Genomic DNA, 15,434 nt, shown 5'->3' with positions numbered 1-15,434 from the left:
TCATCTAACTAAACAGCAATTGCATCTTTATTCAGGCACATGGAGAGGTAGAAACTGCTTCTTAAAGAAAAAGAAAACTGGAGTGCAAATGTGAAGCTCATCACTGAAGCAGCTTAGCTACATCAAGGAGGCCCTAACTAGCTTTGGTCATCTCTAGAAGCTGAATACACATAGCCTTGTCCTTTAAATTAAAACCAGAAAAACTTTGGGTAGATGCTCTTTTTGAGCAAATCAGAGAGTTCGCAGAGCTCTGCAGCTAATGCACTGCCACTCTGCACCCAGGAATTGCATATGACTAAGGCAACATAGCAGCAAGGTTGGGCTGGCAGCTGGGCACCTTTTCCCTGATAAGACACATATAATACACATATGAGTGGCTTAGGAGATGTCAAGTTAATATCTGTACACCCACCGCCTGGAGGAACTCAGAAGTCCACTATGATGCTTCCTTTCCCAAGTGAAACCTGTTTCTAGCCAGGCCCACCTCCCTCCCAAACTGGGCTATAAGTCTACAGTGGTGGGCTGACCTCTGACTTCTGCAGGCCAAGCGTCCTCAGCCTCAAGACTGAACCTCATGAGGACTCTTGGGCCTGAGAAGGGCTCCCCGGGTTCTTGCCTGAGAGGGAAAGTTGGAGGGAAGCCACAGGGGGGGTTGGGGGCAGAAGCCCTTCTCGTTCCCTTTTCTTCTGTTTCATCCTGCGGTTCTGGAACCAGATTTTGACTTGGGTGTCATTCAACTGCAAGGAGCTGGCTATCTCGATGCGTCGAGCTCGAGTTAAGTACTTGTTGAAATGAAACTCCTTCTCCAGTTCTGTCAGTTGCTTGGTGCTGAAATTCGTGCGAATTGCGCTGCAGTGGCTAGCGACTCCATACTCCGCGAGTTTGCCTGCAACAGAAAGACTGAGCGTCAGCGAGTCGAGACGACGCCGAGACAGAGCACTGGCGAGCAGTGGGGTTACAGTTAGAATCAAAGTCACACCGCAGCCCTCCTGGGTCTCTACTAACACAGTTGTGCCTGGAGAAATACTCTACGGAGAGAGCCCCTACCGCAATTTTCTCCATGCCTCGCATACTTTCCGAGCGTGTGTTCCGGGCACGCTCACTGGGATTCGTCTGCTTAGTAACACCTTGCAGTGCGTTTCATCCATAAAACCCAAACTGCGGTCTAGAAGGACAGCTGCAAGGTGCTCCTAGCGCAGTTCCGCGCAAGGGGCCTCTGTCCTCAAGCCCAGGAGCGTCCGTCCCAGGCTCGAGCACTTACTTTTCTTAGGGCCGTTCCTTTTCACTTTCATCCACTCGAACGTGCTGAAAGCGGCGGGGAGGCCAGAGGCTGGGGAGGCGGACTTGGGGTAGGCGCCAGGGGCCGGGGACGCGGTTTGGAAGGCGCCGGAGTGGCCGTCGGCGGGCTCTTTGAGACAGGCTGGGAAGGGGCCAGGCTCGCCAACGGCCGCGTAATTCACCTGGCCTCTGAGAAGCAAGGAGCTGCCGTGGGAAAACACTGCTGAGGTGGCATAGTGGACGTGCGCTCCGCCGTCGTCTGCCGGCCGCCCGAGCGCGCACGGGAAGTCGTAAGGGGACCCGGCCCCCAGGAAGGCGTAGTCCGCACCCCCCGCCGCCGCAGGTGCGTCGTCCCGCTCGTAGGCACCCTCCAGGGTACACGGCGCGTACGACCGAACGGCAGGGGGCGGCGCGGGGGTGGCCGGGGGCGAAGGCGCAGGTCGGGCAGCGGCCAGGGGCCGGCAGCTAACGAAGGCGCCGTCGCTGCTGCCCAGAGGAAAGGTGGGCTGCAGGGCCACCCGCCCGGCGTCGGCAGGGCGGAACTTGGGGGCGAAGCTGAGCAAGTCGCCGCCACCCCCGGTGCTGCCGCAAGACACGTACTCCAGGTAGGAACTCATGGTACTGGCCCTCCCACCTGAGCGCGCAGTCCAGGTCTGGGTTGCAGGGACCTCAGGACCACCGCGCTGTGCGCTGCACCGCTTTTCTCCCCTAACAGAGGTGCCCTTGCCAAGCCATGGCGAGCAAGCCCGAGGTAAATAGTGGTCTAATATAGAGGCCGGGGTGGCCACGTGGCGCGGGCCGGCCAATGGGCGCATTCCCCGCACGGCCCCGGACTCTGCGCGCCTGCCCCACCGCCAACTTTGTCGAACCTGCGGGAGGCCGCCACCCAGTGGACCCCGGTCCCAGGGAGAGCAGGCGAGGCCCAGGCGCGGCCTGGGAAAAGCGGAGTGAGGGCGCAGCGGAGGAGTCTAGGAGTCCTGCTCCCCGGACTAGTATTGGGCGAGGTGTGGGGAGTAAGGCAGGACTGGGCTCTCAGGTGAGGGGGCGAGAACTTGTTCTGGGTCATGGGTGGCTACTCTCTAAGGTGCGGGTGTGGGCGTGGCGCTGTGGAAGGGGTTAAAAGGGAGCACAGATCTCGCCGGTGCGGACTGCTCCTAGCCTTTCTCCGGGGAAGATAGTTGTTCCTGTTCTTTTTGTTCCTCAGGACCTGTGCGCTTTTGGCTTTCTTGCCACTGGTGTTATTTCTCTCCTAAACCCAGAGCAGAGGTTTCATTTCCCGCCCCCGCCCCCCCTCCGATTTACGGGACTAAATTTTGTGCTCTAGGTTCTAGGTACCTGGGGAGGCACAGCCTTTTCACTTTAGACCTGATTTTCACGTTACTTCGCAGCATTCCTTTCAGCTTCTTCACTCCTTCCATTTGTGGCGGCCTCAGTGTGAGTGTTGGAGTGCCAGATTTTGATTTGGAGAGAAGGTGAAGTTTCTGCCTTGTTCAGAAGTTTAGCTGATTTTCTCCTCTGACTAGGTTGACAAAATAAAGAATTTGCCCTTGTGATGGAGCCCTTGTTGTGCTTCTGTCTGGGAGGCTGGCACACACACTGGTGCTGGGCACGCGTTCTCCCAGGCGCTTGGCTCTGGGGCGCAGAGGCTTCCAGGGACTGACTGGTCAGATTGCAACGGTTTGGACAGGCTTGTACCTCGAAGCAATTAAAGCTTCTGTTCCATCAGATAAGTGCTGCGTTGTCTCTTGCGAGTGAAATCTGAGGGCTTACAATGTTAATGGACTCACGTCTTTCCCTTGATAATATGGTTTTGTTTACTGAGTGTGGAGAGACGGGAAATAAAAGTGCAGTTGGCACAGGAAATAAAGAGTAGAAGGGTTACAAAGACACTATTTACATTGACAAACTTTCCAGCTTCCTTGAATATTCCTTTTAATGTTTCCCGCTTTGGGACTTAGGAAAATAACAAATTAAACATATAAATGTTATTTACACACAGCAATAATGAAAGAGGGTGGTTTCCTAAAACTCTGTGAATAGAGTCTACTCTTGGCTTTTCAAGTGCCCTTGAGAACTTGATCTATTACAGCCTCTGAGTTATGGTGACCAAGGTTTTATTATTGTTTTACTGATCCACTTGTCATGAAAGAGCGATTGAGTCCTTGCCTAAAATTCCACTCTGAGGAAGTCTGGAAAACAGGAACCATTGCAGTCCAGCGAGCCAGTTCCTTACAGGGATATGAACTTGTGACTAAGCAAAGCCACACCGAAAGTGTTACTGCTGGTGAGGCTGAAGTTGAGCCAAGATGGGGGAGGGTTGAGCCATGGTGGGGAGGGTGTAGGTAGAGAGGAACTAGCCCCAAAGCTAAAAGGATCTGGGTTTCCTGCACTGTCATGCTTGGATTTCACCGGGAAATACAAATCTATGCTGAAAATAGCACTTCAAACTTGATGTTGCTGCTTCAGTTTTCTCCTGAAACCAATCAAATGACAAACATCCTAGTGTTTTAAAAGAGAAAAATAAAGTTCTGTCAGGAAATTATAGAGCTCTTCAAAGCTAACTCAGGCCTCAAAGGTAAACTCATTCCTTCATTGTCCTGCCTTTGTACCCTTAATGCAAAAAAAGTATCAGCAAATCAGATGCTGCTGACGTCCTAGTGTCCTCATAGCCACCCCTGGCTAGACATTAATAGCCAGTTTTAACCAGCATAATGTCCCAGATCTTACACTCCTATCATAAAACCCTAAGGCTCTCTCTCAGAAGGTACTCATCAAATGGCAACTCTAGGCCCAGAGGCCCCAGGGGGGTCAAGAAAGAAGGGTGGCCTTGTAAACCTCTCTGAAGATGTCCAGCTGGCTGCGACCAGGATATAGAACAGAAAACCCAGCCCAACTGTCTGGCAAGTCAGACAAAATCTATCAAATTTAGGACCCTTCTCTGTAAGGCTTCAGGAAATACAGACTGCTTGAGTGCCTTGGCAACCTCCATTGCAACAAGGACCAGGTTTTTGCTGCTAAGCATTTGGGACAAAGTTGGGTCCTTTGTATCACAATTAAACATTAACTTTGATGCGCTCATGAGCTGTCCACACTACACTGAAGCAAAATTCTGGAGATTAAGCTTTTGCTGATGGAAAAATATCCCAAAAAAGAATGCTGTTTTTAAAAATTGAGTTATTTTGAGCCCTGGCTGGGTAGCTCAGTTAGTTAGAGCATCGTCCTGACATACCAAGGTTGTGGGTTTGATCCCTAGTTAAGGCACGTACAAGAATCAACTAATGAATGTATAAATAAGTGAAACAACAAATTAATGTTTCTCTCTGCCTCCCTCCCTTCCTCCTTTCCTTTCTCTCTAAAATCAGTTTTTTTAAAGTTATAAAATTGGGTTGTTTTGTTTTCGCAACTGTAGGTGAGGTGTTCACTACTTGAAAAGACTCCCTGATAACTGCACACATAGGGATACACTCTGTTCGATCTTCCCTCTCCTCCCAGTCTTTGGCGCATCCTCCACCTTGGAATTCAGAGTTGTCATCTCTCCTGGATAGTTCTTGACTTGCTCAGGTTGGCAGTTCAGACTCTGGTCATCTCAGACTCGGATGCAGCACGTGTTTACTAAGTTCCTACCATGTTAGCGTATTTTATTAGGGGAGGGTTAGGCTGGGGAGAAATAGTCACAAACCAAAGGAACAAGAGATTCATTTCTGGCACAGATGTTAGCTCTACTATAAATACATTCCAGAAGAATCTGCGTCTGTAGTTTTCTAAGGGGAAAATGGAAAATATTGAGGGAGGTGTGTGTAGAAAGATGTGAATATAGGGTATTTTGAGTAACTTTAAAGTTTGTTTCCTGTATGTTCACAGGGTATGGAAGAAATGTCTTACTGATTTTATTGCTTGTTTAAGTCATGAATTCCTGAGGGTCACTTGCCCTGCTGGGCCCTGGTGCTGAGAGTTCCCAGCCGGAGGTGATAGCAGAGGGGCTGGATTGCCAGGTTGTGTTTGATGTAGGAATGCTTTGAAATCTTTCCCATTCTGATCACCACAGCAGCTACCCCCTACCCATTCCTCATGACTACTTTTCTTCTCCATTCCAATAACAAGCTGCTTTTCTCAAGACAGAAGTGATGGAGAGTGGCAATCTGGTCTTCTGTATGTTTACATTTGTTCCTAAGAAGCCTCTTGGCAACCCCTCTCCACAAGCCTTGCCGCCGTGTTATCCTTTGAGACACTTGTACCCAAGCAGACCACAGCTCCAAAGCATGGAAAGGCCATTGCTTGTTGGAGTAAAAGGAATTGAGGGAGGAGGGCTCCCAGCATAGAATGAAAGGGATTCTAAGGACAGGAATTCTAAACCCATCAGGAGTCTCATAACATGACCTTCCCTCTAGAAAACGGTTTAGATTTTTGTGCCATTCCCCAAGAGCTTCATGAATGAAAGATTCATGGGTCAAGTTCATGCCTAGCACACAGTAGGCATTCAGTAAGTGTTTGTTGGACAGAAACAAAGAACAGGCAGAATGTTTGTGTCTTCACTATATCTAATATTACTGAAGGATAGCCTTAGATTATTTGCTCCCAGAACTACTTCATGTGGGTAGGAATCACCATGGAAGTTTGTTTAAAAGTGCAAGTTCCTCAGCCCAACCTCAGAGATTTTAATCCAATAGGTCTGACTCAGGTGTCTATTTCTTAGTAAACCTCTTGGGTGATTCTAAAGCAAGATTCTTTGAAACCACATTTTGAGAAATTCTGCTTTACGAGCCAGTTTGAGGGAGCAGTGTGGAAAGAGAAAGGGTATTCTGCAGGAGGGGCCCTGGAACCAGCAAGATAAAAACTCATGGCCAGTTGGAGCGTGAGTATTCCTGAAAATGTCCATAGCCTGTCGGATAGTAGAAGCAGAGAGGTCAATGTCAAGGTCAAATTTAAGTCTAGTTGGGCCAAAGTTCTAGAAAATATCCTAAGAAGTAGTCAGGCCTGACCTGTGGTGGCACAGTGAATAAAGCATCCACCTGGAATGCTGAGGTGGCAGACTTGAAACCCCAGGCTTGCCCGGTCAGGGCACATCCGAGAAGCAACTACTGAGAGTTGATGCTTCCCGCACCTTCCCCCTTCTCTCTCTCTAAAAATTAATAAATAAAATCCTTAAAAAAGAAGAGGAGGAGAAGGAAGAAGGAGAAGGAAAGAGAAGAAGAAAAGAAGGGGTAGAAGAAAAAGGAAGAAGAAAGAAGTCAGTAGGGGTTTCTCAAGTTTTGCTGACAAAATAGTGCTTTGCGTACTGCGCTCACTTCTGCTCCTTGCCACCTCTCTAATGTGGCTTTGATGATGCCAGTGGGATTTGTCTCTTCTAATCTCTCTCTCTCTCTCTCCCTCTCTCTCTAGTGAGAGAGACAGAGTCAGAGAGAGGGACAGACATACAGAAAGGGAGAGAGATGAGAAGCATCAATTCTTCATTGCAGCGTCTTAGTTGTTCATTGATTGCTTTCTCATATGTGCCTTGACCTAGGAGCTACAGCCAAGCCAGTGACCCTTGCTCAAGCCAGTGACCTTGGGCTCAAGCCAGCACCCATGAGGTTAAGTCTATGATCCTATGCTCAAGTCAGCGACCCCGTTCTCAAACTGGATGCACCCACACTCAAGCCATTGACTTATGGGATTCAAACCTGGATCTTCTGCATCCCAAGCTGGTGATGCTCTATCCACTGCGTCACCACCTGGTCAGGAATCTCCTAATCTCTTCAGAGAAAATGTAGAGTGGTTCTGAGGCAGTGAGAAGAGGGAAGGAACGGGGATGATGGTCTCGAGGGGAAGGAGCCAACCCTTATTTCTTTCCGCCTTTCCCAAGTTGTCTGGAATGAGCATTTGAGCCTCAGGAATCCAGAGAGGGTAAAACGTCCCTTGGCCTAGGCTGTCACTCTTCCTCTGGCTAAAGGCTGGCCTTCCATAGCATAAGATATCAATGCTAGAAGGCCCCTTAGAGGTAAGTGACATCAAACCCCTCATTTTAGAGAGAAGGGCACTTTACTCAGGTTAGAAGTCAAAAACCGTCCTGCAAAAATGCGGGAATCAACTTGGGTCTCTGACTCTCCACAGTCTGTTGCCTTCCCAGTCTGCAAAACACAGAGAGTACGGCATCTCCTTCTTTGCACGGTGGCGGCCTTGATGCTGAGCAAGCAGCCCGGTGATCAAGGAGGCACTCTCATTTCTGGAAGACCACACAGGCAGTGTGGCTGACGGGCAGGCCTACTGTCCTTTTGCTAAACCTGCGCCCTACTCTTCTGAGGTCCTACCTTGAGATACTCCTGCAGGAGAGGCCAGTGATGAGCCTGGGTCTCTAACCACTGTATCACCAAGCCAGGGTCAAGATCCACTCATTTCCTGCTGAGCTTGATCAGCATCAGGGTGCCAGGGAGACAAAACAAGAAGTGCCCCCAAATTAATGTAGCTGGATAGAGCAAGTACAAATAAAGATGTGTGTAAACACACAAGGTACACCCAGGTCGGTTACACTTGTACTGATTATTTTTTCTTCTCATTTTTTTTTTCAAAAACTAGGTAATTCATTCAAATTTACATGGTTTGAGAGTTGCAAAAGGTACAAAAGAGTATGCAGTGAAAGTCTCCCACTCCTGTTCCCCTTCACATAGGAAACCAATTTTATATATAAAAACTAGTTTCTTATATATCTTTCTAGAAATACTTTAGTCTGGAACCTTAGACCACTTAAGCATCCTGACAAGGACACGAGAGATATTTTACACACACACATATTCACCACATGCATCCACATTTTTTACACAAACAATAGCATATTAGACTTTTGAACCATGCTTTTCTCCCTATTATATCGTTTTTTTGTGGGGGTTTTTTTGTATTTTTCTGAAGCTGGAAACGGGGAGAGACAGTCAGACAGACCCCCGCATGTGCCCGACCAGGATCCACCCGGCACGCCCACCAGGGGCAACGCTCTGCCCACCAGGGGGCGATGCTCTGCCGCGACCAGAGCCACTCTAGCGCCTGGGGCAGAGGCCAAGGAGCCATCCCCAGCGCCCGGGCCATCTTTGCTCCAATGGAGCCTTGGCTGCGGGAGGGGAAGAGAGAGACAGAGAGGAAGGAGGGGGGGGTGGAGAAGCAAATGGGCGCTTCTTCTATGTGCCCTGGCCGGGAATCGAACCTGGGTCCCCCGCACGCCAGGTCGACGCTCTACCGCTGAGCCAGCCGGCCAGGGCCTCCCTATTATATCTTGATGATCATTTCATTTAAATGCACTCAGAACTTCTGGCTCATTTTTACAACTTCATCCGTTCTACTGTATCCACCTGCCACAATGTATTTAGCCAGTCCCTTATTATTGGGCATTGAGCTTATTTTCAGTCTGTTGCTATCACAAACACACGTTCAAGTTTTTACCTATTAGAAAAATTCCTAGATGTGAAATTAGTCAAAAGTATGTGTGCTGGCAATTTTGATACATAGTGCCAAGCTGCTCTCCATAGAAGTGAAGCAGTTTCTAGTTCTAGCAGCAATAAATGAGAATTCCTGTTTCCTCACACATTTGCCAACTCAGTGGGAATTAGTTTTTTATTTGCCAATTTGATAAGTGAAAAATATCTTTTATTTAGCCTTATAGCATTTCCAGAAACGTCATTCTACTTGTCTTATTTAATCCTTCCATAATTCTGTTTAATGAATGGCAATACTGACGCTGAGAAGATAAGCAGCTTGCTGTAGTCACAGCCAACGTGAACGGCCAAGGTCAAACGTTCAGTGCTCTCTCCTATACTGCACTGTGCCGTAAGAAAGCATAGGAGGTTCAAAAAGAGTGGGTGGCTTAGAGCGCTCCCTGAAAGATACATGATGTAAAAAAGCACAGATGCTTTCCGACATCTGCTAAGAGGCCCCCTCTTTAGTGGTCTCATACCAAGACCGTACTTCTGCATGTCTCCCCTGGAGAGTACCCTCCGGAAGCAGAGGGGCTCTGGTTAGCAATTTGATCTGACCTAGTCTTAAATATTAGCTTGGATTCAATATCTGGGAAGCAGTGGGATGTTGTTTTTAATTTTCCTGAGACTTACTTCTCACTGGCCACTCAGGACCCACATATTGATCAGCATGGATGGGTAAGAGGATGTTTTCCCTAGGTTTTAGCTTTATATAATAGGACACTCACTTGGACCTAGTGAAGATAATAACACAGGCCCTGGTGGGTTGGCTCAGCAATACAATAGAGCATCAGCCCTGGTGTGTGGAAGTTCTGGGTTCGATTCCTGGTCAGGGCACACAGGAGAAGTGACCATCTGCTTCTCTGCCCCTCCCCCCTCTCCCTCCCTCTCTCCCCCTTTGGAAGCCATGGCTAAACAGATTGAGCAAAGTTGTCCTCCCCCCTTGTGGCCTCCCCTCAGGCTAAAATAGCTCAGTTCCAGTTTGCAGGATAGATCTTGGGGGTGCACATCTGGGAGTCTGTCTCTGCCTCCCTGTCTCTCAATTAATTAAAAAAAGAAAGATAACACACACACACACACACACACACACACTGCTCTAATGATAAACTTATGAGGTAGATATCTTTATTGACTGTTTCATTGATAATGAAATTGAAGGCCAGAAAGATTAAATGAATTGCTAAGGGTCATGCAGTATATCAGTTAACAAAGCAGAGAACATAAGGTAGACCTAAAATTGAACTATTTTCCTCTGCAAAGTCTTCCCTTCCCCTTCCACTATGCATTTTGGTGAATGACCTGACTACCCACTCAGGCCCTCAAAATAGAAACCTAGGAAATAACATCCATGACTCTCTCACTGGTTGCCCAGTCCTGTGAATTCTTCCTCCTCAATGTTTCTCCTCTTAACCCGTATTACATTAGTTCCTCCCGAGGCTGGATTATTGCAGCAGCCTCTTTCTTCTTCTTGCCTCCTATCTCTCCTTTCCCTAATCAGTCACAGTACCCCCAAGAGTTAGCCTTCCAAACAGACAACCTCACATTCCAGCTGCTACAGATTGAAATGCAGACTCATTTCCATGGACCTTCTACAACCTCTCTTTTCAGCCAGGTGCCCCACTCCAAACCACTCTCCTTGTTATAGGTCCAGACTTTGCTCTTTCTTCCCTCCCTGTCTTTGTGTGTACTGTTCTCTCCACCTAGTATGTCCCTATTTCCTGGGCCCAAAAACCTTCTATACTTCAGGCACCCAAATTCACCTCCTCTGAGAAGGCTTTTTTGACACTACAGAACTGTTAGGGGTGCCTTCCCCCTTTTTCAGGAACATTTTAGCCACACCTCTAGAACAGCCTTTGTCACATTATTTTAGCATTGGTTCTTTTTCTCCCCCAGTAGATAGAAGAGCACTTAGCATTAGTGACTCGTTTCTGTACCCAGAGCCCAGAAAAGTGCATATAGGAGCTTTTCAGTCAGTATTGGTGAAAAGACAAGGACAGAGGGACAAGTTGTGAACCGAGGACATCAGGACCAAATATTTTAATTGTTCAATGAGTTCGGGACACTGTACAAGGCTCAATGTTTTAACATATCTATCTGAAACAAAATGATAGTAAACACTTCTCCAAAGCAAGTTTACAACCAAGGGGATGATAGATAGAGAAGAGGATTGAGGGAAGGGAGGAGAAAGCTGGGACTTTCTGTCCTTCAGAGACTATGGGCTGAGGTAACACATTTACCTGGCTTCAGAAAATTCTCACCTGATGTCACTCAGAAAAAAGATAAAAGATGGGATTGTAAAAGAGGGGTAACCTGGAACTTTCTTAGACTCTACAAAGAAGACAGTTATGTACCATTCAAGAGGGGGTAGAAGAATGCTTCACCACCCACTCACCCAAGTCTCCTGCTCTAAATAGCTCTAATGCTAATGACTACTGCCCCAAACTTGGAGTCTGTCCTTTTATGATGTTTCGAAAATGAACCTAAAAGAGCTGAAGTAAAAATGCTCATCAGCATGGTAACAATGATTAATACTGAATTGTGTATTTGGAAGTTGCTAACAGACTAAATCTTTAAAGTTCTCATCAAGAAAAATTTGTAGTGTTAACTAAACTTATTGTGGTGATCATTTTGTGGTGTATACAAATATCGAATCATTATGTTGTACTCTTGAAACTAATACAATGTTATCAAGTATACTTCAGTTTTAAACTTTTATATTATTAGAGTCCTGACCTCACATCAAAAAAGAGAGCCTGACCAGGCGGTGGGGCAGTAGATAAAGCATCAGACTGGGATGCGGAAGGACCCAGGTTCGAGACTCCGAGGTCGCCAGCTTGAGCGCTGGCTCATCTGGTTTGAGCAAAGCTCACCAGCTTGGATGCAAGGTCACTGGCTCGAGCAAGGGGTTACTCGGTCTGCTGAAGGCCCGCGGTCAAGGCACGTATGAGAAAGAAATCAATGAACAACTAAGGTGTCGCAACGAAGAACTGATGATTGATGCTTCTCATCTCTCTTCGTTCCTGTCTGTCTGTCCCTATCTCTCTCTCTCTCTCTGTCCCTGAAAAAGAAAAGAGAGAGAGAAAAAAGATTGGAGAAGCATATCATTATGGTTAGTGTTTTGAGTATATTTTTATTGTTATTTTGAACGGCATTCAAGTTTAGTTCCAAGCTCAACCGGAGTCTTATCCTACTTCCTTCCATATAAATACTCCTGCAAATAAATAGAACTAAAATAGTTCAGACTCTCCCTTGAATTCTAGTCCCTGGCAACATCTTTTTTAAAACTTTTTGAAGTGTCTGCAAGAACCTTCTGACCTATTAGGATTTCTCTTGTCATCTGAGATGAATTTGGCCCTTTCCCAGGGTATAACAGTGCCCAAGAGTGCCACTTGGACAAGCGGGAAGTGGGGGTGGGGGTGAAGAGGGTACAGAACCACTGAGGGTTCTGGGCAGGGTCCTGGGCACCTTGAGCTGTCTGAGGGCAGAGCTGGCTACTATGTGAGGAGGTCACTGGACAGTGCTCCCCTCGAGACTGACACAGCAGCATGCTGGCCAGGCTGTGAGGATCCTGTGGGCAGCTCAGGATGGCCGCTCTCACCCTCGTGGCATTCATTCAGTGTGCCTGTGTCTCATCCACTTGCGGTTTCTGGTCGGTTACCAGCTGGCCCGCTCCGAATAAGGAGGAACCTCTGTCTAGCGAAAAAAGTGCACACCGGGTGATTGATGAACTTTTAATAGGACTAACCTTTCCTGCCCCCCCCCACCCCCACCCTAGACACACACACTGAGAAATCCTTCAACCCAGCCTCCTCCCCAGACCTCCTGGCCAGTGAGATGGGACTCAGGCCGCCAGCCGCCAGCCGGTTGGGTGATTAACTCACCGTTTGTCTTTCCAAAGTGTTCCAGGTGGATTCAGGAACACCACCCACCCCTAGCCACAGCACCCTGCCGCGCAGGCAGCCAGCTGGAGCAAGCAAGCTTGCGTTGCGTGTCCCTTGGTGGCGCAGCCCAAAACAAGTCTTTGTGCAGCGTGATGACTGACCGCCTGACCGCCCCAGGGGAAGTCTGGGCTATTGTTCCCCACGAGGAAGGGAGGTGCTCAGACTCAGGGTCCACGAGGAAGGGAGGTGCTCAGACTCGGGGTCCACGCCAGCCTCCTCCCCAGAGTGTCTCCAGGTCCGAGGACAGTTGGTAGCTTCCTTTGTTGTGTGTTCTCTGCCTGCCATGGGGATGGAGTCGTTGCTGCCCCAAGGGGCAATAGACTGGGGGGGGGGGCAGCCTGCTGCTGCCTGGAGCTCAGTTCAACCGACCTAGTTTCCCCACTCGGCCCTGGCAGAGGAGGCAGGGAAGAATGTGGTATTTGTAGAGCAACATTCTTTGAACAATAGACCCATTAAACGGCCTTCTCCCTGTCTCCTAATAAGCCAGGGATGCTCTTCCCTCCTTCAAAAAGGTCCTGGCCCAACAGGTCCGCCCTCCAGGCCTGGTTTGAGGCATGATTTCCCAGCAAAAAAATAAATAAATAAAATAAAAACAACTTCGTTTGTACCAGGTTTCTCTATAAATGCTGATTTAAATTAAGATCTCCTTAAAATCCTATTTTCATGATTTTCCAGGTATTATTCTTCCATTAAAATGATCCAGACTAACTATAGGAACCAGCTGAGATATATTGCCACAAGATCTACTAGAGGACTTTTGCAATATCTCCCACCTTGCAGATCTCCTGGGGACCCTTCACCTGGGTCTGCTACTACAAATGGTGGGACATTCATTTATCTTGTTTTTTCTTCATGTCTGGAAACCTTTTGTTCACGGTGAATCAGGCTGGACCTGGCCTGAAAGTAGGCCTCTGTAGGACTGTTTTTGTACCTTTCCAATTTGCCAATGAGATCTGATGGAAGTATTTAGGTATATAGGCTTTAGGCCAAATATTTAAGTCCATTTGGCACCAACTTTGGGTCTAATGATAAGGGCATTTATAGCTGGAGTAGAAGACAAAGGAATAATGAGAAATGAGAACTAAGGTTTCATTATCTGCAATAATCCTCTGCACCACCAACTAGCACCACCAATGCAGTAAGTGCAAAGAATTCATCAACCTACCTTTTTTTCTCTCTTCCAGGCCTTCTGTAAGAGAGATCTAAATAAGCCAAGCCGCAAGAGGTGGTGAGGGTGTGGCTGGTGATTCAGTCTCAGCTCCCTGTGCCCAAAGTTTCTAGAGATAGGTGTGTTCATCCTCTCTGGAAACTGGCATTGCTCTGAAGTGATCAGGCTATAGACCTGTGGGAAACTGGAGATTTCTGCGCCTCTTTATTTTTACTTGATACTCACAAACTTCTATTCATCCTATTTTTTTTTTTTTTCTTACAGTTTATGAAAGAAGGGCCAAAGTAATGCCAAGAACTTCCAGATGAAGAGGACCTTTCTGGATCTGTAACTGGGATTAACCTATTCTTAACTTCAGGAAGAAGTTTCAGCTAATTCTCATGATAAGACAAAACAGGCTTGTGACTATCTTGTGAATACTGAAGGTATAAGCAAGTGGCTGGCTTCCCCAGGTCCAGCGGAGAAACACTTTTTATTAGAAGTTGGGTTCCTTCTTTGTTATTCAGACACCCACCCACACATCCTCTTCACCCTCCCTAATGAAAAACCTCAACAGATGGAAAGCCCAGGCTCCCCAGCCTGCTGGCTGAGAAGATGCACTTCACTCAAGGGTCAGTCAGCTGGTACAGACTGGGGGAGGGAGAAGGGAGGAACTAGTACAGGTATAATTACTAGCTTTTAAAACTCTGATCAGCAAGGCTAGCAGCCTCTGGGGCCCAGAAAACCAATTTGGCTGACAGGTCTCTGATAGGGACTAAGCTTGGGGCTGTACCAAGAGAAAGTACTAGCTGTATATTCCCTCCCTCCCTCTCATTTGAAAGCCTGTACAAAGAAATGGTACAAACGGATTGTTAACTTAATGATTCCATCAGAGGCGGATTTTTCTGTCAGGTCCTTGGATGAAGCTGAGGTCTGAAAGCTGAGGCAGACTGACTATGGACTTAATTGCCCTTTCTTACTGCCTTTCCTGGGGCCAGCACACTCTTCAGGCCCTTACTCTGCCCTTTCCCCACCCCCATCGCTAGCTCAGTTGGGTCTTCTCCCATCACTCCAGCTGGGTGCTGGCTTTCTCCTGGTAACCAGGGCAAGCTCCCAGTCTGCCTAAATCTTTTCCTACTGTCACCTCCCATTTTGCAGTGGGCTGTTCCTGCTGGCTCACCTCTACCTTGCTTTAATTCACATTTGATCCTCTGAACAGAAGGACCGCCACTCCCCATCCATGGGCTGGGACTTGAGGCCCTACCCCCTTCTTCAGGCCTCAGGAGGATCCCCCACAACCTCCCTGATCTTCACCTCCCCCAAAGTGAGGTCTCTACAAGGAAAAAGAGCTAGTCAAGGCCTGAGCCAAAGAGCCATTTCCTCAAGGTGAGCTAATGAGGTGAACCTCCCAAAGACCAAGGCCCGTGGCTAGGTCAGGCCCTTCCCCACTTCCAGTGGTCGGCTCAACGTTGCCTTTGTGTGGCCTTCCCCGCCTCCACGGAGCTCGTGGGGACACTGCGCACACTGTGGTACAGCAGATCCCAGAGGACAGGCTGCTCTGGGCGCCCTCAACCCCGAGGGCCGAGGGCAGGCAGCCTCCAGGCCGTGGTGCGTTCCCTGTTTTCACGG

General features: G+C 48.2%; 1 protein-coding gene across 1 annotated transcript; it reads right to left on the bottom strand.

Moving 5' to 3' along the window:
- Positions 1-379: 379 nt before the first annotated feature.
- Positions 380-1,977, bottom strand: HOXD1 (homeobox D1). The gene is made up of 2 exons (XM_066345467.1): positions 1,262-1,977; positions 380-886 (listed from the first exon to the last, which is right to left on the bottom strand). Exons 1-2 carry the CDS (start codon positions 1,893-1,895, stop codon positions 573-575), a joined length of 948 nt encoding a protein of 315 aa, XP_066201564.1. The 5' UTR covers positions 1,896-1,977; the 3' UTR covers positions 380-572.
- Positions 1,978-15,434: the final 13,457 nt, after the last annotated feature.

Source organism: Saccopteryx leptura, chromosome 7 (assembly GCF_036850995.1).
Source record: "Saccopteryx leptura isolate mSacLep1 chromosome 7, mSacLep1_pri_phased_curated, whole genome shotgun sequence".
Classification (NCBI taxonomy): Eukaryota; Metazoa; Chordata; class Mammalia; order Chiroptera; family Emballonuridae; genus Saccopteryx; species Saccopteryx leptura.
Note: the sequence above shows the minus strand (reverse complement) of the source record. Positions and strands in the feature narration are given on the sequence as shown.